At 53.5% G+C, this 23,032-nt stretch overlaps 1 protein-coding gene across 1 annotated transcript in view; it reads right to left on the bottom strand.

The window, feature by feature from the left end:
- The window catches only part of LOC102300782 (histone-lysine N-methyltransferase 2C), a gene marked incomplete in the record, with an annotated part of 48,143 nt that overhangs the window by 3,502 nt on the left and 21,609 nt on the right, over positions 1-23,032 (bottom strand). Inside the window, 41 exon segments of the mRNA XM_042213016.1 lie at positions 65-190; positions 510-889; positions 969-1,178; positions 1,263-1,458; positions 1,634-1,761; positions 1,842-2,054; positions 2,307-2,405; positions 2,481-2,596; positions 2,669-2,714; positions 2,805-2,942; positions 3,023-3,135; positions 3,215-3,390; positions 3,478-3,601; positions 3,744-3,879; positions 3,968-4,129; positions 4,207-4,407; positions 4,489-4,749; positions 4,861-5,769; positions 9,022-9,129; positions 9,445-9,864; positions 10,009-10,241; positions 10,858-10,921; positions 11,006-11,072; positions 11,162-11,273; positions 11,369-11,776; positions 11,886-11,997; positions 12,088-12,440; positions 12,566-12,982; positions 13,066-13,241; positions 13,321-13,706; positions 13,800-14,060; positions 14,136-15,512; positions 17,057-17,263; positions 17,650-17,723; positions 17,841-18,158; positions 18,605-18,727; positions 19,054-19,086; positions 19,174-19,317; positions 19,668-19,703; positions 19,795-19,872; positions 22,558-22,732. Coding sequence (XP_042068950.1) covers positions 65-190; positions 510-889; positions 969-1,178; positions 1,263-1,458; positions 1,634-1,761; positions 1,842-2,054; positions 2,307-2,405; positions 2,481-2,596; positions 2,669-2,714; positions 2,805-2,942; positions 3,023-3,135; positions 3,215-3,390; positions 3,478-3,601; positions 3,744-3,879; positions 3,968-4,129; positions 4,207-4,407; positions 4,489-4,749; positions 4,861-5,769; positions 9,022-9,129; positions 9,445-9,864; positions 10,009-10,241; positions 10,858-10,921; positions 11,006-11,072; positions 11,162-11,273; positions 11,369-11,776; positions 11,886-11,997; positions 12,088-12,440; positions 12,566-12,982; positions 13,066-13,241; positions 13,321-13,706; positions 13,800-14,060; positions 14,136-15,512; positions 17,057-17,263; positions 17,650-17,723; positions 17,841-18,158; positions 18,605-18,727; positions 19,054-19,086; positions 19,174-19,317; positions 19,668-19,703; positions 19,795-19,872; positions 22,558-22,732 — 9,416 coding nt within the window.

The raw sequence follows: 23,032 nt of genomic DNA on the forward strand, positions 1-23,032 counted from the left end.
TTTGGGTCATCGCCGTGCTCCTGAGGAGCAGCAGTGCTTCTGATGACAGTCGGTGCAGACACACAGGTGATGGTTACCTTTGGGCGTGGGTCCGGTCAGAATGAGGTCATCGTGTCCTTTCTCCACCACCTTAACCTTGAACAGCGGCTGCCCCTCCTCCTCCTCGATGTAACACATGTACTTACAGCGTCTGCGGAGCACGAGCAGAGAGCCATCAGACCGACCAATCACTGCTGACGTCTACCTGTGATCAGACCAATCACTGCAGAGGGAGGTAAACACCCTCTCACACTGTGGTTGGTAATCCGACACCTCCATCACTACTCTGTGTCAGACCGCCTTCTTCCTGTTGCAACCTTTCACAGTAAAAGCTCCTAACATAAACATCTTCCTGCAGATCTAAACTTTGTCTTCCGTCAGAGAAAAGTGGGCGGTGTGATGTAGCACAGCGGTGGGCGTGGCAACCGCACATTGATTCTGATTGATAATCTGCACGCTGCTGCTCTTACCTGTTGCTGTGGCGCATGCTCCAGTAGATACGGTTAGCATGGTAACCGACGGGGAAGATGGCCGTCTCGTTGTGGAAGGTTCTCATCTGCTGTGGGAGGAGCCTGCCGATGGCACGGAAAAGCAGGCTGCCGACCCTGAAGGTGTGCTGCCGCTCACCACGCTGCACCACGGCTGCGATCTGGCGCGCCTCGTCCCGCTGCACGAACACTCGGCGGAACACCGCGAAGCATCGCAGCTCTGAGTCGTACGGGTCAGAGGCCATCACAGCCGCCGGGTCAGGGGCAGAGCCGGGAGTGGAGGAGGGTGAGCTGCCGCAGGACCTGTCCCCGCTGAGAGGAACCATCCTGGGTTTATGGAGGTGGCAGAGCATGGTCTTATCCTGGAGAAGAGAGGAGGCGCAGGGTGAGGAGGAGTGCCCGGTGGGCGTGAGCTCAGGTGTAACTCGGCCTTGCACTTACCTTGAAGAAGGTGCACTGGGCCTGCGAGGCGCAGGTGAAGTGGTAGGTGTTGGTGCAGCGGAGGCGGTTGCAGCCGCTCGTGGCGCCGGTCTGCTGGCAGTGAGCGCAGCGCAGCGTCAGTCCTCGCCTCAAAGCCAGCTCCACGTTGATGAGTGCACCCGCCTGAGTCTCGTACACCTCGCTGGACCACAGGGCGCAGTTAAGGTGCACCTGGGACACAAACACATGGACGACAGGTGAATGTGCCGCACCGCGTCGCCACCGGAGACTCCGAGCAGAGAGCGGCGCACTCACCCACAGATCCAAGTCCAGGTTCAGGAGCCTGGCCGGTCCGTCTGTCTGGCCATCGCCCTGCTGGTGACAGAAGCAGCACCTGCGCTGGTCTCTGGGTAATGGGTCTGGACGAAGACACGCCCCCAGGTTCTTCAACAGCTCATCCACTTCATCCTGTGTTGGCAAGGCAACCGCCTCATTAGAGATGCAAGTACCCCTGCGTGAAAAAGAGAAAGATTACTGATGACAGAACATCCAGGTCTGATAACGCGCAGCTGAGGGCGTCGTGGTGCCACGTGCCACAGTGGTCATTGCTGGAGCAGAGGCTCCGCCCCTTCCCCCACAGGTGCCAAAAACTAGTAGGTGAGGTTCAAATGAGGTCCCTAACATACCTGCTCAGTGTGATGTTAACACTCCAGCGTCGCCAGCGGGAACTCTTCATCCTCTTTCCATGGCACGATGACAGTGAGTCCTCCTCACCTGGGACTGCCCAGGGGCGGGGCTTCAACTTTACCTTCACCTGTAAGCCGGTCAAATAGTCAGTCTTCAAATCAATGACCTGACTCAGTACAATGTTAGTTCACAGGTAACCACGCCCACCTTGAGGCTGTCCATGCGAGGCCTGGTCTCCATGGTGATGGCAGAGGCAGATGGGAAGAAGAGAGGTGGGGTGGAGGAGGATGTCGGGGGAGGCGAGGAGGGAGCACGGGGGAGGGCGTGGACGGCAATGGAGGACATGTTGTTGGTGTACTGGTGCTGCACCCTGGTGGGAGGGGGGCACTCGGAGCCGGAGAGCAGGACAGGGACTGCAGACTGACAGCGGGACAGGTGTTAAAGCAGTGCATTGTGGGAAATCTACCTGAACTCCTGACCCCAGACTAAACTGCACCAGGGGAACAACAAACCAAGAAGAAGAAAACAAGAAAACACACCCACCCCCCACAGCAGCCAATCGTAACAGCTACCACTATGATTATAACTAAACCATTGTCTGTGCCTAATCTCAGCGCCAAACACATCAGCCAAATGAAGGCTGGGACACCTGCGGTGTGGGCGGGGCCTCACCTTGGTGCCTGCAGACCTGCTCTGGAGGTCGTTGGTGTAGAGGGTGGAGCAGTTGGGACTGCAGAAGAGCAAGCTGGAGCCGGGTCCGGACTGACCCTCCTGTAACACACACACAGAGGGTGACTTCCTGTCCACTGTGAGGTCACTCTGACCGTCTCCTCTGAGGCGTCTAACCTGTTTGAGCTCCCTGACAATGCGGACTCCGTTTCCCAGCAACACCTTGCAGTAGCTGCAGCACTGAGACCTGGTGGTGGCAGCGCCGCCCTGCTGGCTGAAGTCCATTCTGACACCTGTAGACACGGTTAGATATGAACAGATGCACAGGTGTGTGCGTGCGTGAGTGTGCGAGTGTGTGTGCAGACCTGTGTTTCCTGTGGCGGCCGCTCTCTGTTTTGTGGCGGATGAACCCTGTGAACACATCAAACAGCTGTCAGTCACCTGGAGAGACGCTCAGCGCCGACAGCGATGAAACAATGCTGCGGGGTGCAGCGATCTCACCTGCGTCAGCGGCACCTGCACGCTCGCCAGCAGGGCCAGAGAGCTCTGCTCGGGACCGGACGCTCGGCTCAGCTGGTAGTTCACAGGGACTGGGACCCGCAGCAGCTCCGCCACTGCCGCCATCACTCCTGGAACGTTCTGGAAACAGAGGGTCACAGCAATGACGACCAGGGGGAGGGGCTACTGATACATCAACATTAATAGCAAGAGATGTTTACCTGGGCTGCAGTGGGGTTCAGGGTTATTGCTATGGTAACCAGGTCTGTGTTCGAGCAGGAAGGAAGTCCCTGATGGTTGGTCTCAGTCTTCACTTCCTGTTTGACTGCAGAGCCTGCACACAGGTGAGCAACAGGTGAGCATCAGTCAGAACAGACAGGCGACATCTTCCAGTCACGCTGTGGCTGACTCACCTTTCCCCCAAGCACAGGGGATCATGGGTAGTGTAGGCGACGGGCAGGGTGAGGGAGGCTCCAGCTTGATGAAGGACAGGTCGGGGTACCGGCTGACCTCTATGTCCGCCACGCTCTCCGGGGACGACGATGGAACGTAGCTGTCGGGGTCATCTTGCTCTGACGAGTCCTGGACCCTGAGGATGAGAAATCACAAAGAAAAGTCAGCACGACTCAAGACGACGACGAGGCATTTGGCTTCACATCTGAGGGGCGGGGCTAACCTGAGCTCCTCCTGGTTGTTGTGGGGTGGGGTTGGGAGGGAGGCAGGCACATCCACTGTCTTGGAGGGATGGTTTAAATTGAGAAGCTCCTCCCCTTTCAGCTTCAGAGCAGACACACCTTTCACTGAGGTAGAAACAGGAGGAAGAGATCAGCTGTTGCTCTCGTGCAGCTGTCAGGTGTCCACATACTTACGGCCACACTGTCACAGCTGCACAGGCTAACCTGTGCCTGTCAGACAAAGAAGAGGGTCAAATAAGCCTCTCACCATCCTGCTCGCCGACCTCCTTCCTGGTCAGCTCCTCTGTCGTGGCGAAACCGTTCACCAGTTTCTGCCTGGCAACAGGAGGCGGCGTCGGTGGCAGGGAGGCCGGAGGAGTGGGGGGGTTACTGAGGTTGTTCTGCTGGAGGAGCAGACAGGAAGTGATGTAAAATTAAACAGCAGTACCACACCATTACTAAAGTATTACCTCAGTACCCATGCAGCGGTACCTTGTATATGAGCTGGGAGTAGTAGTCGGTGACTCCATCCAGGCAGGCGTTGCCGAAGGAGCCGCTCAGCCTGGAGTCTCGGCCCAGAGAGGAACTGCCGTATGGGGGGAACAGACTGAGATCCACCCCCAGGACCGGCTCCATGAGAGGCAGCACTGCCAGCTGTTGATGGAGGGGAGAGGTTTAAACTTTCAGACATCTGCTTCCTGCTCAGTAAACAGGAGGAGGCGGGGCTCTACCTGTCTGAGGTGTGTCACCACCGGGTCAGAGGAGGAAGAGGTGGAGCAGGATTGGAGTAGCTTCTCCTCCTCCTCCTTCTTCTTCCTTTTGTACTTGGGAGGAGCTCGGTCTTTGTCGGGCCGGGCGGGTCTCTTGCAGCGTTGCGTCTTCTTCCTGCCGAAGGCGTCCAGCAGCTCTGAGGCAGGACCGTCCCTCACCACCTGGAGGTGGAGCACATGATCAGCTTTTTTAACTAAAAGGTCACATGACATTCCATTTGTCTGCCCTGGCCACCTCCTCACCATGTTGCCATGGGAACCAGGTGCATCTTCCTCTTCAGATCGACAGCCATCGCTGGAAAGCTGTCGCCGGGCGATAGGCGGAGCTTGGGTGATGGGCGATGGCGTGTTGGCAGGGGAGGTCTTGTCCCTTAGCAGGTGTCTGAGCAGCTCCTTACCTGCATCGCCTGCCTGATGAGGAGACGTGGGGGAGAACGGCTCTGCCCGGCCCTCCTCCATCTTCACCACCCTGGCTCCACAGGCTGCGGCCTCCTCGCGCTCCTCCTGCAGAGAGACCCAGGAAAGTGACACACAATACCATAGTTCATCCACTATCACAGCATCACTACAGTACCACTGCAGCACAAGTGGGATGAAATGTGAAAACAAGCGCACCTTGACCTTCAGCAGAGCTGCAGACAGGGGCCCTCTCTGGCACTCTGAGCCCAGCCCGGAGGCTCTCTGCTGGGCTGCAGAGATGATGGACAGCTGCCTCTCCAGCTCTGATGATGGGGCCAGACCAGAGAGGGAGGAGCTCTGAGGGAAAGACAGCTCTGATTGGTCCATGCTGCCAAAGGTGGGTGTGGAGCACGCAGTGTCAGAGACAGCAGGGGTGGGAGGGGCAGTGAGGTCATCCGATTGCGAGGACAGTGGCGTCCTGGCCCCCCCTCCTCCTGTGGCTTCCTCCCCGTCCTTCTTCCTACTCCTCTTCTTATTCGGTTTATTGTCCGGGATGATGTCAGAATACAGCTGGATGAGGGAGGCGGGGCCACCAGAGGAGGAGCAGGGGAAGGAAGTGGCCAGAGGAGTGGAGGGAGAGGAAGAGGAGGAGTCGTGTCCGAATAGATGTCCCTGCCCTGCCGAATGGGAGGAGGGCATTCCTGCTGCTCCTATCCCAGCTGGGTGTGCCTGCCCTGGGGCTGAGGGTCCTGTCAGGCCAGGCAGCCTCGGCCTGGTCTGGAGGCTGGAAGGAGCCACGTTCATGGGGGGTTCACCTGTTGGAACAGGGGGCGCTCCAGGGAGTAGAGGCCTCGCCGTGAAGCCTTGGCGGAGGCCCGCCTGCAGGGGAAAGGTCACTGCCATCTGGCTGTGGTGCTGAGGTCGAGGTCTGGAGGTCTGGAGGAAGTCCTGGGGCAGCTCGGAGCTGAAAAAGGGCATCTGAGACAAACCGTCCCCTCCAGGGGCAGGACCCGCTGTCGGTCCCACCTGAGGACCCGACGGAGTTGCGGCAGGAGGCACGGAGGCCCCCAAGAGGCTCTGCTGCTCCAGCTCCAGTCTCTGCTGCAGGACGCGGTGACGCTCCACCTGGAAGCACATCAACAGGATTCATGAGCAGGAGGAGGCTGCAGACACCTCTGACCTTTAACCCCTGACAACCACACTTTATTCATACACACAACAATGACATACTCATGTGGTCTAATCTGTTCTCGTGGATGTAACCAGGCCTCCAGACTCCTTCTTACCGTAACCCACATTTCTAACATTGACACCTCTGCTGGAGCTCCTTGCTCCCTCCTTGTCTACCATTCAACCATCTTCAAGTTTGACTCTCCTCCAAGGATCGGATGTACCAATAAGGATTCAATCTGTCTGTCAGCTCCACCCTCTTCCCACTGTCCTCGTTAAAAACCGTCAGACCTCATTGGCCCCCATTATCATCACTATTACTCAGTCTTCCCTCAGTACTGGACTTGTTCCTTCATCATTGAAACCTGCCTCCTTTACTCCCATTCTTAAAAAGCCTGGTACAAATAAATTCATTTAAATATCCGATCTCCTCTTTGTTTCCTAAACTCTTGAGAAAACTGTCTCCTCTCGGCTTCACACACGTCTCAGTAACAACAATAATCTCTATGAACAACTCCAGTCTGCTTTCCATCCACTTCACAGGGAACGACTATTCAAAACGACCAACGTCCTGATGGCAGCTGACTCCAGTTTCCTCGCCATCCTCCTCCTTCTTGAGCTGAGCCGTTGATTTCCCACACCATCCTCTGGAAAGACTGCCCTCCCTGCCTGGTTCACCTCAAGTTCATTTCCCGTTTCTGCCGGTGTTCCCCAAGGTTCAGTGTTGGGGCCTCTGTTATTCATCACTGAAGTGCTTCCACATAAATATTAGCTTTCACTGCTACACAGCTGACACTCAGCTGTATGTTCCTTCCAAACCCAGTCTCACCCTTCCACCCATACCCTCTCTCCCTGCCTCAGTGAGGTTAAATCATGGCTCTCCTCCAGTGTCTCACACTCAGCAGTAATATAGGGAGTGCAGAATTATTAGGCAAATGAGTATTTTGTCCACATCATCCTCTTCATGCATGTTGTCTTACTCCAAGCTGTATAGGCTCGAAAGCCTACTACCAATTAAGCATATTAGGTGATGTGCATCTCTGTAATGAGAAGGGGTGTGGTCTAATGACATCAACACCCTATATCAGGTGTGCATAATTATTAGGCAACGTCCTTTCCTTTGGCAAAATGGGTCAAAAGAAGGACTTGACAGGCTCAGAAAAGTCAAAAATAGTGAGATATCTTGCAGAGGGATGCAGCAGTCTCAAAATTGCAAAGCTTCTGAAGCGTGATCATCGAACAATCAAGCGTTTCATTCAAAATAGTCAACAGGGTCGCAAGAAGCGTGTGGAAAAACCAAGGCGCAAAATAACTGCCCATGAACTGAGAAAAGTCAAGCGTGCAGCTGCCAAGATGCCACTTGCCACCAGTTTGGCCATATTTCAGAGCTGCAACATCACTGGAGTGCCCAAAAGCACAAGGTGTGCAATACTCAGAGACATGGCCAAGGTAAGAAAGGCTGAAAGACGACCACCACTGAACAAGACACACAAGCTGAAACGTCAAGACTGGGCCAAGAAATATCTCAAGACTGGTTTTTCTAAGGTTTTATGGACTGATGAAATGAGAGTGAGTCTTGATGGGCCAGATGGATGGGCCCGTGGCTGGATTGGTAAAGGGCAGAGAGCTCCAGTCCCACTCAGACGCCAGCAAGGTGGAGGTGGAGTACTGGTTTGGGCTGGTATCATCAAAGATGAGCTTGTGGGGCCTTTTCGGGTTGAGGATGGAGTCAAGCTCAACTCCCAGTCCTACTGCCAGTTTCTGGAAGACACCTTCTTCAAGCAGTGGTACAGGAAGAAGTCTGCATCCTTCAAGAAAAACATGATTTTCATGCAGGACAATGCTCCATCACACGCGTCCAAGTACTCCACAGCGTGGCTGGCAAGAAAGGGTATAAAAGAAGAAAAACTAATGACATGGCCTCCTTGTTCACCTGATCTGAACCCCATTGAGAACCTGTGGTCCATCATCAAATGTGAGATTTACAAGGAGGGAAAACAGTACACCTCTCTGAACAGTGTCTGGGAGGCTGTGGTTGCTGCTGCACGCAATGTTGATGGTGAACAGATCAAAACACTGACAGAATCCATGGATGGCAGGCTTTTGAGTGTCCTTGCAAAGAAAGGTGGCTATATTGGTCGCTGATTTGTTTTTGTTTTGTTTTTGAATGTCAGAAATGTATATTTGTGAATGTGGAGATGTTATATTGGTGTCACTGGTAAAAATAAATAATTGAAATGGGTATATATTTGTTTTTTGTTAAGTTGCCTAATAATTATGCACAGTAATAGTCACCTGCACACACAGATATCCCCCTAAAATAGCTAAAACTAAAACACTAAACTCTTCCAAAAACATTCAGCTTTGATATTAATGAGTTTTTTGGGTTCATTGAGAACATGGTTGTTGTTCAATAATAACATTATTCCTCAAAAATACAACTTGCCTAATAATTTTGCACCCCCTGTAAAACTGAAGCTTGTCAGCACAGGTTACAGGTTTTCCATTAATACTGACAACACCTCCACCCCCCCTCAGGGTAACAGTCTGGGTGTCCTCCTCGACAGCACTTCCTCCTTTCCTCGCCCCACATGCTGCTCCTATCCTCGTCACTTCTCAGATACTGTAATTCTGATTTCTCGCGATCATAACTCGCACAGCCTCCAGAGAGCGCATCACCCTCTTCTTCATCAGCTGCACTGCCTGTAGATGCTCGAGTCTCCTTCACTTGACGTGTATCCACAACCTGGTCCCTCCCTACTTGTGTGATTTACTCCACATTTACTCCCTTCATTCACCGATGTCTTCACCTCATTGTTCCCGTCTCACCACTAAGAGGAACAGAGCTTTCAGCTGCTCTGCTCCCCGACTTTGGGATTCACCTCCTCCTGAACTCAGCGATACTGGCTCTCTTCCCTTATTAGAGTCTAAACCCATCTGCTTAAACTGGTTTACTCTCTTTAACACCGACTCCAGTCTAATGCTCTGAGTGTGTTTGAGGAAACACACTGCGCTCCGTCTCACTCCTCTTTACATTTAACTCTTCCTGGTTCCTAACCAGGGCGTGCTCCAGCTGTGAGAGCATGAACGTCTTCATGTTGTGGGTAAACAGAAACTTGTGGAGTCAGAGGGGACGCGCTCTATGAGGAGGAGCTCTGCTGACTGAGGCCCAGCTTGCTCTGCTCCTCCTCCTCCGTGATGTTTTACCTCCTGCATGAGCTGAACCCGCTGCCTCTCCTGCTGCTCCCTCAGCCTCTCCCTCCTCTCCCTCTCCTGGAAACCCTCGCTGAACGGGTTGTTGTCGTCAAACTTGACCTGTGGAGGAGGCGGAGTCAGAGGGGTTAGCCAGCGCCCAGGAGCAGCCTAAGCTCACATGAAGCAGTGTTACTGCAGGGTCCCCCCCTCATTGGCTTTTCTAATACAGATGTTCAGAGATACATAAAAGTTGGACTGACAAATCCAGATGTGGACCGGCATTAGACTGAACTTCCTGTGGGGTCTCCTGTGCTGATGGAGGTATGAGGGCTCAAACATATGGAGATAATCCCCCCTCCCCATCTGATTTATGATGAGAGTCTGGTTCTGGATCAGGTCTAGATCACAGTGGGGTGCAGCAGCCATGTTTGTTACCTGAGGGGCAGGGCCAGCTCCATCCACTGTGGCTCCATTGGGACCTCCGGTGGGGCCTCGGGAGGCGGTAGTAAAGCCTGCCGTCTGAGCTGCGAGGCCCGGCACTATGGCAGAGGGCGCCTGGGTGTGTGGGGGTACTTGCGGGCTGTTGGGTAGGGCGGCGGGGAGTTGAGGGGGTTGATGAGGCGGCATCCTCTGCCCCATCACCCCTGGAGCCCCACCCCCTGGAGTCCAACCGGGAGGCACATTTGGGAGACGGGCCGGTGCGGGGCCGCCCGGGTGGGGTTGCAGGGGCACGATGGGCTGTGAGAGCAGCTTCTGAGGGAGGGGGGGTGCCGGTTGCTGCTGCAGACCCCTCTGAGGATGTTTGGTCCGGTAGTCCTCGATGAGCTCGGCGTGGTCCTTCTGCTGCTTCCGGATCTGGACACAGAGAAGAAGCACTCACTGTGGATACACCGGCCCCTGAAAACGGTCCCTTACAGGTTTCACTGGCTGCCCCCGGCCTCTACCTTCAGTTCAGTCCGATAATCTGGATTTATTCTGCACTGGGATCAGCTCCGTTACCTGCTCTAGCTGCTTCTGGACCACTCCCTGCTGCTCGCTGATGTAGCGTAGCTGGGCGGCGTCCTCCTCTGCGAAGACACGGCCCGCCTTCTTGGCCGTTCTCTGTTTGGCTGACAGAGCCTTCTTGGTCTTGCGGTGAGCAGCGATCTTATCCTCCAGGAGGCGCTGCTGCATCTGCAGGAGCTGCTGCGTCTCTCCGAGCCAGTCCTCGTACTGCGGCCGCTTGGGCTCATCTGGGAAAAGAAGGAGTCAGAATTCAGTGATGAGGAGAAGAAGCAATCTGACTTCGCTCATATGTGGCTGAGAAGAAACAGCAGCCTGCGATCAAAGAGAAACTTTGAGCGCATGCTGCTGTTTCTGCTGTCTGCACAGGCTCCAGGAAGAACTGAACTTTAAACGTTTACACGCAGGCGTAAACTGATCAGAGCTCATCAATGAGCTCCTGGTCTTTCTCCTCTGTGCCTGATCCTCTTCATCGTGTTGGTTGTGTTTGAATTGGAGATTAGAAAGTGTGGATATGAAGGTTATTATATGTCATTTAAACTGAATTAGCACATTTCTACTCTGAGCACTCAAAGCACTTTATACAACTTGCCTCATTCATCGATCCTACAAGCACACGTTTCTAACGTTCAAGAACAACTCGGGGTTAGACACTGCTCTCTCTACTGAGCTGCAGCCACCCAGGTAAAACACACAGTCACTCCAGTCATTTTTAATGCAACAAACCGAAACCAGTGGGTCTCTGTCAGATTCTGTGACCGTATAAAGCTCTCCCCGGGCTTTGTGTTAGAACCACTGCTCTGAATGTACCTGTTCAAGCTGCTCTGATTGGTTTCTGATACTCACTGCTGAACCCGGGGCCAAAGCTCGGGGGGTTGGGTTGCACCAGCTGAGGGGTCACCGTCCCCTCCTGACACAGAGAAAGACCGCAGACATGTTAGAGAAATGCTCTGTCCTGTGTGGTCAGTTACTGTGTCCGAGTCCTTCAACATACCTGTAATACCAGGTGTGGAGGCTGAGGGGGGACCTCGGGACCTGGGGCTGCTGGAGGCTGCTGGAACCTGACGCGCACACAGACAAAGACTTCAAATGAAGTTGAGAGAGGGAACGTTCACAGAGAACACTGAGGTCAGAGGTCAGAAGGTCATACCTGTTGATGACCACGGGATTCAGGCCCAGGTTTCCCTGAGACATCACTTTGTTTATGCCTTTCAAAGCCACCATCTTTGCCTTCATGATGGGGTCTGTAATGGAATCAAAGTCTGCAGGACAAAACAAGAACACGAGTTCAGCAGGGGCTTCATGAGAAAGACAGTCCAATGGTGCTTCAGGGGGAGTTTCAGGATTCTGGACTTACCCACACCAAGGAACGCAGAGTCTGTGGTGGAGCGCTGTCTGATCAGGGCCTGCATCTGTTTCTGTTGCTGCTGCTCCTGCCGCTCTTGGTCCAGGAGGTCCTGCAAAAGAAGCGGCTGCTCCTCCAGAAGCAGAGGCCTTTGTTTGTTCTGGTTCTGGACCTGGGTCTGAGCAAAGGTACCCTGGGTCTGGCTCTGCGTGGAGGTCCCCATATGTGGAGGTTCGGTCTGAGTGGTAAGGAGGAGGTGAGGAGGCTGGAGAGGCAGTGGGTGAGGCGGGCCTTGGGGGGCCTGAGGAGGCAGACTGGTGTGAGGAGACACTGAGACAGCCTGAGGGTGGGGGGTGAGTTGAGGCGAGGATGAGGGGGGCCCAAAAGGCCTCTGCTGCTGCTGGAAGACAGGCTGTTGTCCTGGGAGAGGAAGAGCAATCAGAAACAGTTCTTCCATTTCAAATCTGCTGATTAGACCAACGATTGGTCGATAACACGAGGGGGGCAGGTCAGGCTTGTGTTTGTTTACCTGTGGTCACAGGGGGCTGAACTCTGGATACCATGCCCATGGATGGCACCTGCTCCTGGGGCTTGATGGATGACAAAGCCCCTGAAACAGAACCGGAGTCCTCCAGCTTCTCCTGGAGGCAGTGGTGGGTTATTTATTATGTTCTCTTTATTGAACTAATTATTGATTAATATTTATTATTGATAAATTGAAAATGTCCCACCTTGATGTGATGGACAGAGGAAACCTCAAGTCCTAGAGCTCCCGGGGGTTTGCTGGTGGCGAGGACCCCAGGTCGAGCTGCCCCTGTCTTGCTGTCGTCCCTCACTTCCTGTTTGATCTGTCCGACCAGGTGGGAGCTGCTGTCGGTCTTTCTAGAACCACAAACTCCATCCTTCCTCTCTCCGCTCTCCTTCTCCTCCGCTGGCTCACCCAGATCCAGCTCCTCGTTGAACATGTCCTTCTTGTCCTCCAGGTTGAGCTCAGGGTCGGCATAGGCGATCAGGTCAAACTTCCCCGACAGCAGGAAGTCATCGAGGTGGAGGTCATTGGGACCCAGGTCCAGGTCTTCTTTACCTGAAACAGAGTTAGAGGACGAGTCAGTCAAGCTGAAGAAGGATCGATAACTTGCTTCAGAACAGGTGTAATTTCTGGATTTAGCCAAGGTGAAATAAGCTGGACCCGGACTCGATCGCTCATACCATCTTCAGGGTCGAGGTTCAGGTTCAGGTCAACCAGATCCTTCACTTCTACATCCTCCAGGTCCTTCACAGCCGAGTCCTCCCCTTCCAGGTGCTCCTCGATTCCATCGGCTCCCGAGAGTGCCGGCTCGCCGGTCTGAGTCAGAGCCACCGTGTGGCCAAGGTGCTGCTGCTGAGGATCCTGCTGGTTCAGCTGCTCCACGGCGCCTGCCATCATCATCTGCTGAGCCATCAGCGTCTCACCCATCCTGGCCCCAGGACCAGGTCTGATGGCAGGTGGGTGGGGGTCTGAAGGAAGAGAGAAGGGCAGCCTCAGGCGGTTCTCTGGAGCGCGATGTCGAAGCTCAATGTAGGGCTGTCCCATGATGCTGTGCTGCTGGATGGGGAGAGAGCGAGGGAGGAAGGGCTGGGGGACACCTGAGGGGAAAGAGACTTTTTTATCAATCAAGTTCATTTTCAACATTTTTGACTGATCGGCCAGTCGGAGGAGCTGTGCTGACCTTGCATCATGTGCGGGTGAGCGTTTGGAGTCCCGTGGGGACGGATGGCGGTGAAGTCCCCGGGCACTGGCCTCCTCATCTGAACACGAACCTCCACAGCACCGAGCCCAGAGGCAGGCGTTGATCCTAGGGGTGCACGCAGGAAAGTGTCATGGAGGCCAGCTGGAGCTCCAAACCTGTAGAGGGCAGCGAGTGTAAGTCACAAACACACAAAAAACCATCAGATCTCAACCAGGACTCTTCTGCTCCTCTCACCTCGATCCTGGTCCTTGGACACCCAGCTCTCTGGGGAGACTCTGTCTGGGGAAAGAAGCCTCGGTGGGCGCAAAACCCCTCTGCTGTTCTCCTGGGAACCCTCCAGGGAACCTCAGGGCTGGAGCCCCGGCAGGCCGTATCGTGCCAGGATACGGGGGCGGAGGGCGCCCAAATGGGTCTGTCTGGACAGGGGAAGCGGTGGAGGTGGAGCTGGAGGAGTCGTCCTGCGACCAGTTGTGAAGAGGTGTGCCAGAACCAGGGGAGGATCCTGTTGGAGCAGCCGGGGGTGCAGCAAGTCCAGGAGCCGGTTCCTGCAGACCCTTCTCCTGACGTAACGTGCTCTTCTGCTGCTGCTGTCTCAGGATGAGCTCCCGAAGCCGTTGACGCTGCAGAGAAAACAGGAGGACAGATGAACTCGCTAAACACACGAGAACCAGCAACACTCGACCAGACAAACGTGGACTCACAACACCTCTCACCTGTCTCAGCTTCTCCCCTGAGTCACCAAGCTGAGGCAGCATGCTCATCGACCCGTCTAAAGCAGACATTTCAGTGGTTGCCGTCTTGTCGGTTTGCGATCGGCCTGGTGTCATGTGACCCTGCTCAAACGGATCGTGACCCGGAGTGTGACTGGCTAAAGCAGAGAAGCTCTCTTCTGATATCCCAGGGTGCTTTGGGGTGTGGCTGCTGGGGGTTCTGGGAAATGAGTCCTGTTGTTGTCTTCCTGGTGACTGCTGTAACTGACCAGAGAAAAGATGAGTAGAAGAAGACGCTACTCTGTGGCAGAGAATAGAGGCCGTGGGCTGTGGTGTTACCTGGTGGGGCGTTGGGGTGAAGGTCCCTGGGTCTCCTGGAGCCAGAGGGGATGAAGCGGAAGCTGCAGGCTGAGGAGCTAAGCTCTCAACTGGGGTTTGGCTGAATGGCTCGTGGGCCTTCTGGGGTCGTGGTGTAGAGGGCTGCTGGGCGTAGGGATCCGGCGAGGGTCGCGGTGTACCTGTGGGCTGTGCGTAGGGGTCGCCGGCCCGCTGACTCCCTGGTGATCGGGGGAAGCGGTCGATGACAGCTGGATGGGGTGTGCCCGGGTTGGAGGCGTAGGGATCGAGGGTTGGGTGAGAGGGGGACGGACGGCGGCTCATGGATTGCTGGTTGTACTGGTCTGGTCTCAGCGCAGGCGGTGTGGTGAGGTATGTGGGGTCAGAGTGGGGACGCGGCGTGCCAGGGGTCTGAGGGTTGGTGTAGGGATCCGGAGACGGCCGGGAGGTCATAGGTGACTGCTGGGTGAAGGGGTCGGACATCTGCTGAGTGTAATCTGGTCTGGGCGTGCCGGGCGCTTGGGCGTAGGGACTACGGTGGGGGGAGCCCAGACCTGACAGTGGGCTGGAGGGGAAGGGAGGCTCCTGTGAAGGAGGGGGGGCAAAACTTGACAGGTCCTTCCTCCCTGCTCCTCCTCCACCACCAAATGCCTCTTGCTGAGGGGGCATGGGGGCCTTAAACACACCACCCTGGAGCAGTTGACGACTGCATGACTCGGGCGCAGGGACTCGCACGTTCGTCTTCTGGTAGGCTTCGGCCACTCGGATGCCGGCATGTCTGACTGAAGGGTCGGGGGTGGGGTTACCTGGTTGTGGCCCGAGGCTTCTGAAGACGTCAGGTGTTTTGGAGTCGGGGGATGGAGCAGGAGAGCCTACGACATCATGGGCTGGGGAGGTGCTAAGGGAGCTGTGATGCTGCTGCTGGGAGGCTGCGGGGCCTCCAGACTGGGAAGAGGAGGGCCGAGGAGTGCCTATAACCTTACTGTAGGGGTCCCAGGGTGAGGAAGGGCGGGAGGAGGGGGGAGAGAACATCTGGGGGGAAGATGCTGGCTGGTGGAGGGGAGAGGAGGGATGTGGGGATTGAGGGAGTGAGGAAAAGCCAGAAGGGGGCGGTGCTTGAGGCCGGAGGAAGATGTCGTCCGCTGGTCCAGAACTTCCCTGCAGGAGGTGCTGCCTGGGCTGACCCTCCCTGAGACCCGGGTGAGGGGAGGCGCTTCCTCCGGTGGGCACGGGGCTGAGGCTGCCAGATTCAGGCGACTGGGGGCCTGAGAGGCGCTGGCTGGCCAGGAGCTGCTGCTGCTGCCGCTGCTCATTCTTCACCTGCTCCAGCTTCTGGGTGGCCTCCATCTTGGCGAGCTGCTTGCTCTTCTGACGCATTTGCTGAGAGAGAAAAACAGAAGGGACGGGCGAGGAGACAGGCGGACACAGAGCGACAGGCGTGAGGGCAACAGGTGGAGCTCAAACACGTCAACACAGAAACACTGAGGTCTGACAGACACAGCTACGCCGAACGACTGAGGTATGACACCAGGTGTTACAAAGGGGAAACCCTACAGAGACAAAGCTGTAAACATGTCTGACTAACATGGGAGTGTATGGGGACCGACTCACTGCTGCCTCTGCTGGACGTTTTTGAGGCTCCAGTTTGTTCTGACTTTCAGAATAAAATCCCAGGAGTCACGTCCCCATAACTCCTCCAACCCTTAAACGTGATTTTAACCATAAAGCCGAGTGAAAAAGAAGCTGTGCGTGGAAACAGACTTTAATAGAGTAAGTGTGGAGCAGGTCTGGACCTGAGCTCTCCTCCCTCACATGCATGGATGGAGGACACCGGACAGAATGTGTTTGTGTGGAGGTGCTGTAAGGAGGAGTCTGGAGAAGGCAGAGCAGAAGTTTCCGGAGCCATTCTCAGCACCCCTTCAGAATAAAAGCAGTCAGCTCGCAGGCAGACTTGGGCCGCGGCCTCCAGCTCTGGGCCAGCACAGACTTGTGACGTTGTGTCAGATCAGAGCTAACCCCTCCTCTTCCTCCCTCCCTCCTTCAAATTTAAGCCGTCCTTTGGCCCAGAGAGGAGGACGAGGCTGAGGCCGGCTCCACGGCTCTGAAACCCTCGCTCAGCTCCGGGTCTTGAGCTCCGTCACTCTTTATTTAAACTGTTGAAGTTTGATGGCTCTGACTGACGCCCCATTGGCTCGTTTAAAGGCCGATTGACAAGTTCCCGACAGTTCGTGGAGCTCCAGAGTGAAGAGGTGAGGTCAGAGGGTTTCAGAGGCTCGTGGATCCAGGAAGTCTGCCTCCGACAGGTTGGCCTTGAGGTCTTACCGGAGCTGCTACAGATGCCTGGCAGGGACAATCTGTATCTGTTGGAGATTTTTTGCTTTGGGGGGGGATTTCCTGCCTCTTCTTATCGGCTTCCCCTCTGTCTTTAACCCCTCCCTTTTCAATGACATCAGAGACGTTAGTGTGAGGGAGGGCGGCTCAGCGGGCATGCACATCACAGCATCATCTTTATCACAAATACACCCCACGGCGTGCTGCCTTCTGGTTACCATGGTTACTACTGAGAGCTGGAAACCAGCACCAGCCTTGGAGTGAGTACGGATTGTTTCTATGGGATTTAGTCTGCGCGACGGTCTCGAGGTTGAAGCGGTGGCGTGCAGCCTGCTGACCCGGGGGCGCTGCCTTTGACTTGTTGTGCAGAAACATTTGCGTGACTAATTTTAACGAGCACCCTCACAGTGTGTCTACAACCAGCAGGCAGCGCTCTGTGTCCCATCATGCATTGCGCTGCTGTTTGCATCACTAAAGTGTGTTTCTGGTAAATCAGGTGTTTTCTGACTAGAGTCTGGTTGTTGGTTTCTCGCTCTGCTGCTACGTCACCATAACGGACACCTGGACGTGTGGCGCTCTCGGGCTCTGCTCACCTGTCTGAACTTCCACTCCTGCTCCTGCTCCGACTCCTTGGGCCTCAGCGGGTCCTTGAACGGCATCTCTATCTCCATGGAAACAGTGTCAAAGGGTCCCAGCGGCGCGGACAGCTGCTGCTGTGAGGGCGGGTGGCGTTTGAGCGGGTCATTGGACAGCTGCACTTTGTTGATGCGTTGAGCCGCTCGATTGTCCCGAGCTTTTTGCTGCAGAGGGAAAACAGCACGTGGTCAGAGATGGCGAGGACGCTAAACGAACGCCATCATGGTTGATGAGCAGGCACGTGGCTCAAAGTTCCTAATCTTTACAGCACTGGGATCAGATCCACTGTAATCAGTGTCCACACTGTTACAGAACAAGGACACTGTGACAGTGTGGAAACTGATCGCACCTGATCGTCCTTGAAGGGTCCGGAGCTGGAAGATGACCCTGCTGCTTCAAATGGACACCTTTGATCAACACTCTGGAAACCACTCAAAAGGACACAAGGGCCTGTTGACAGGACGAAGGTCCTATGAACAGGCTCCTATACGCTTTTATAACGTTTCCTCAGCTCTCAGAGTCCTCCACACAGTGAGGAGGAGGAACTCACCACGTAGGGGGCTCTGTCCTGAGCGCTGGCCTTTCTCCACAGCTTGGTGATCTGCTTCACTCTGGTGGGCCAGTCTGATACAGGAAACAGCTGTTAGCTCTGTCAACACACTGAACGCAGTGTGTGTGTGTGTGTGTGTGTGTGTGTGTGTGTGTGTGTGTGTGTGTGTGTGTGTGTGTGTGTGTGTGTACCTGGGTACTGCTGCTTAAGCTGGGGGAAGTTGGTGTTGCAGTAGAGCACCGGAGCGACGGTGGCCATCTCTCCCAGACTCTCCTCCTTCTCCCACTTCAGCGTGCTCCTCTGAGCCGTTGACAGCGCATCCTGCTCGCCCTCACCAGCCGGAGCCTGCTGATTGGCTGGAACTAATGCAGAGGTGGGGCCCTGGATGGGGGCGGGGGTTTCGGTAGGGAGGACCCTAAAGCTGACTGGACCCTGGACACCGGGCATCATAGGAGGAGCAGCTGGTGAGAGGCCGTTCATCAGTGGGAGGCGAGGAAACGGCACGGCACCTGAAAGGTGATCAATACAGGTGATCAGAGGTGATTGGAAGGTTCAAAGAGAGCTCAGTCGAACCCTCAAACTGTTTTTAGGTTCATACTTATCAACAAAAACGATGGCGAGACAGCTGCAGGTCGAAGAAATGTTTGGGAAAAATGGTGGACGGTCGAAGCAAAGCGGCGTCATGAGTTTGTATCTCACTCAAACATCGAGCAGACAAATGTCAGCATAACGAGGAAACTGAAACAGTTAAATTCAGCTAACCTTTGGTTACATGACGTTAGTGACATCGCCACGTAACACGGCTCACACGTTTGTAGTTTTTATTATTCTGAAATATCACCAACGCCTTCAGACAGAGGTCACTGTGTACCTGTGCGTGTCTGTGTGCGTGTGTCTGTACCTGTGTGCGTGTCTGTACCTGTGTGCGTGTCTGTACCTGTGTGCGTGTCTGTACCTGTGTTGTGCATCTTGCTCCCAGCAGCCGCATGTGTGTGCTGACTCTGCTCTGATTGGCTGTTGCTGCTGTCTGGACTGAGGACAGCAGTGAACACCTCCTCCACGTCCTTTCCCTCCAGCTCTGCACACACACACACCAGCATCGGTCAGCATGGATGACGTGACATGAGCTTTCAATGACAGCGTGATGGTGACGAGCACCGACTCATCAACGGGACTAACGAGGTCATGACAGCATCACTTGTATCCATGTGATGCTGTCTGTGCAGAAGCAGCTGCTCAACATTTAATAACGAATACGTTTGAAGCCAAGTGCCAACTTCCCTTTTCAGTCGCTCTGCTGTCAGCTGACCTGTCCCTGTTTCTGATTGGTCAATCATCTTAGTTAGATTAATAAACCCTTGGCTGACGTATGGCGCTGACGCCCACACAGGTGCTCGGTCTTACCTGGGATCTTGTAGAGCTTGCTAAGGATGGCACCTGAAACAGAAGAACACTCGTCAATCAGCTGCTCTAGAATCTGTGAGCACTTCCCATTTCCTGCTTCTCAGACCCTCTTCAACTCACCATCAGTGACCATCTTATCAAGCTCAGGACTCAAGATGGCGTCCAGAGGCTCTTCCTGCATTGCCCTCTGGACACGCCCACTGCTTCCCATTGGCTCAGAAGTCAAAGAGGCATCATGCGCCACAGAGCTGATGTCCAGACCTGCTGAGAGAGGGGAAGGGGGTTAAATAAGAGAGACAGATGCATGGACAGACTGGAGGTCAGCAGGAAGCAGCAGAAGAAGAATGAGTCTGATCTCTGCAGGAGAAGAAGATGATTCAGGCCGTTATATCACAGGACAGGAGGAGGAGAACAAACAGGAGCAGAAGAGGAAGAAAAGTTTCAGAAGGCTCCAGGCTGTTGCCTCTGCTGGACGTCAGAGGAACTGCAGCCGTTTCATTTTGTAGTTTATTAAATTTATTTTGGCCGTCCAGAAACACAAAACTGAACCAAAGTGAGACGGAGGAGGAGGAGGAGGAGGAGGAGGAGGTGGTGGTCTTCCTGGGGAGTCTTACCAAATGGAGACGGGGAGCGCTCCACCTGGAACTGACCTGGAAACAAATACACACAGTTATGGTGTGAGCTCTTCTTCGTTGGTGTGGTCCCTGAGTGGGCAGAGGGTGAAGGGGCTGATGGGAGTACCTGTGTGTCCGGTGCCGAGGATGTGAGGGTCGGTGTTCAGGACGTCTGACAGATCCACGAGACCGCCATCCGACCCGGCTGGATGGTCACACACACACACACACAAACACGATTCACTCACAATTCAGAAGCCCGAGTATACGGGCTCAAAATGTGGTCATAAATATTTTGTACTTGTAAATCGGTTTTGTATGTGTAAAAAAGATTTGTGTGTGGACTTAGCCCAAAAAAACCCTGCAAGTTACAACTACGAATTTTGACCCCATTTTTCTTCCTTTAAGCTGATTGGTCAATGTCATGTCAATCACAAATGAAACAATCCAATCAGAGAACAGATGGGTTTGGCTGTCAGAGGGGCACTTTTTTTGAACTGCAGGTCCTTGAAGGGTAATCTCTATATAAATATCCGATAGCAGCTAGGTCCCCTTACTTTCAGCAGCTGTTGAAAGGATAAAGTTGTGGTATATCAGTGGTTAGAAATACCATTATTACTTTAGGATTAGTTTAACACAAAGTCAGGGCTGACCCAGGACCATTGCTGTGAGTCACAGTGCGCAGCATAAAGGTCCTTCCACATCGGACGCAGGATGTGCTGCTAATGCTAACTGCTAACTAAAAGCAAAGGATCCAGAATTTGTTGCTGGCTGCTGGGCTCTGTGGGTTTTTGCAGCAGCTCTACCTGCACTAGATGCACCTGCTCCTTGTCTTTTCTATCTCTGACTTTATGTCCTCTACAAGAGTTTCTGGGGGGTTTTTTGCTGGTTCTTCAAGTGTTCAATAAAAACATGTATGCTAATTCATAACGAAGAAAGCTTTGTAATGAAGACTGTCATTTACAAAAGGACAAGACACAGACATAGGACAAGTCTCAGCAGTCCATCTGCATCTAAAGGTCAAAGGTCACTCTTTCGAGGATGCCAATGTTCACATTTTGGACAGAGAGGACAGATGGTTTGAAAGAGGAGTGAAAGAAGCATCTATGTCCACTGTGAACGACCATGAGAGATCTAACTAAAAGCAAAGATTCGTCCCAGAATTTGGTTGCTTGGCTTGTTTTCTTGGGCCTGTCTTTTTTTTTTCTGGTGGGGGGTTTTTTTTTTTTTTTTTTTTGGCAAAGCAGCCCTTCTTTTAACGCCTCTGGCACTTAGAGTGCCATGACCCCGTGCCCCCTTTCCCTTTGTGGCTTTTTTTCTATAATCTTCTGGCTTTGTAATGGTTCGCTCGGTAGCCATAAGATTTCTCTGGGGGTTTTTTTTTTTTGTGGTCGCTTTGTGTTCTTTCATAGTCGTTTCAATAAATTATAAGAAGACATGGGTTTCGAATGCGTTAAAATTGCATGGTGAAACGAAGAAGCTTTTTGTAATGAAGTACCCTGGTGCATTTACAAAAAAAGGACAAGATCAAGCGGACAGACTATTGAGGGAAAATGTCTGGTTTCAGCAGTTCCAATCGTTGCGATTCTAAAGGTCAAAGGGTTCCTCTTTTTCTGAGGAAGATGGCCAATGTTTTTTTCACGATTTTTTGGAGCAGAGAGGGAGCAGATTCTGGGTTTGAAAGTAGGGAATGAGTGAATAGAAGCATCTATGTGTCTCACTTGTGAACATCTATGATCGTCATCTTTGAATGCAGGGATGGCGGTGGCTTACGACATCTGGCGAGGCCGCGCGAATCTGCTCGTGCCATGCTATAATGCGCTAGTTTTGATAGATTCTTGCCCAAGACGCCTTAGTAAACGGCGCGCACGTCAGCATCGCTGGTGTGTTCCATAGTCTGGATCCGTTCAAGTGAATAGTTCGCATGATATTAGGTTGGGGCATGGTTTCACAAATTGAGCACACCTCGATAGAATCTCTTCTGGGCGTGAGTAATTTGGGACGGTTGGTGCCACAGACCTCCAGTTTCGACATCCATTGCGTGCAGGGTTGATTTAGAAGGATCATCAAGGTGGGGGTCCTTTTGTCATTCTCGTCTTCTGTGGGGGTGGAAGAATCCACACTTAGGTTTTTATATCTTGGGATGCTCTTCACCATTTGACCTTTCGAGAACTGAGATATGAATGTCTGTCGATGTGAAGAGTGTGGAAATTAGCGTGGCTTCAAGCAATCATTAAAGAAGGTTCCTCCCAGGAACTCGCTTTGTTGTTTGTTCGTTCTTTACAAGATCCTTTGACTATCGATGACGTGGATGTACTGAGGAACAGCCCCCCTTTAATGAAGACTGTCATTTCCCAACCCCCCCCCCCCCTGCGTCCGCAGCGCTGTTGAAAAGGCTGTGGAAGTCCCTGTATTAAACGTAGACCTGTGACACAAAAATCACCAAACTCGGACGACCACAGACTGTTTTCCTTCGTGGTGATGAAGGAAAACGCTGGGTTGGCATGTAAAAGGGCATTTATTCCCTTCAAAGACCTGCAGTTCAAAAAAAGCGCCCCTCCGACAGCCAAACCCATCTGTTCTCTGATTGGATTGTTACATTTGTGATTGACATGACATTGACCAATCAGATGAAAGGAAGAAAAATAGGGTCAAAATTCGTACTTGTAACTTGCAGGGTTTTTTTCTACACACACAAATTCTTTTTACACATACAAATCCTGATTTACAAGTACAAAATATTTATGACCACATTTTGAGCCCATACGAGTAAAGGTCATGACACTTTCTGTCCGTCAACAGGAAGTGGCATCATCCTCTACCAAGCTCCTCAGCCAATGATGAGTGAGGATGAAATGCTGATAAAAACGTAAACAAAGCAGTAACTCACGCAGCGCTGCCACCTTCGTGTTGGCGCCAGAGAGGGGAGGGGCCTGAAATCCAGGAGTTGGGCCTTTCAGGTTACTTGTCGCTGGTCTTGGTTGGCTACTGGCTGCTGCTTCTGGCCCTGCCCCCCTGTCCACCTGTCGGCTTCGATCGAGAAGATCTCGACCAAAAAATGCCTCCTGGAGAGAGGAGGAATCAGCCAATCAGAGTGCAGGGATGATCTCATTGTGTGTGTGTGTGTGTGTGTGTGTGTGTGTGTGTGTGTGTGTGTGTGTGTGTGTTGTGTGTGTGTGTGTGTGAGAGCGAGAGAGAGAGAGAGTGAGTGAGAGAGAGAGCGAGAGAGAGAGAGAGCGAGTGAGTGAGTGAGAGAGAGTGAGCGAGAGAGAGAGGAGCGAGCGAGAGAGCGAGCGAGAGAGCGGCGGAGCGAGGAGAGCGAGAGAGAGAGAGAGGAGGAGAGAGAGAGCGAGAGAGAGAGAGGC

The sequence above is a fragment of the Haplochromis burtoni genome, unplaced genomic scaffold, assembly GCF_018398535.1.
Source record: "Haplochromis burtoni strain Fernald_Lab_line unplaced genomic scaffold, NCSU_Asbu1 Contig_408, whole genome shotgun sequence".
Lineage (NCBI taxonomy): Eukaryota > Metazoa > Chordata > Actinopteri > Cichliformes > Cichlidae > Haplochromis > Haplochromis burtoni.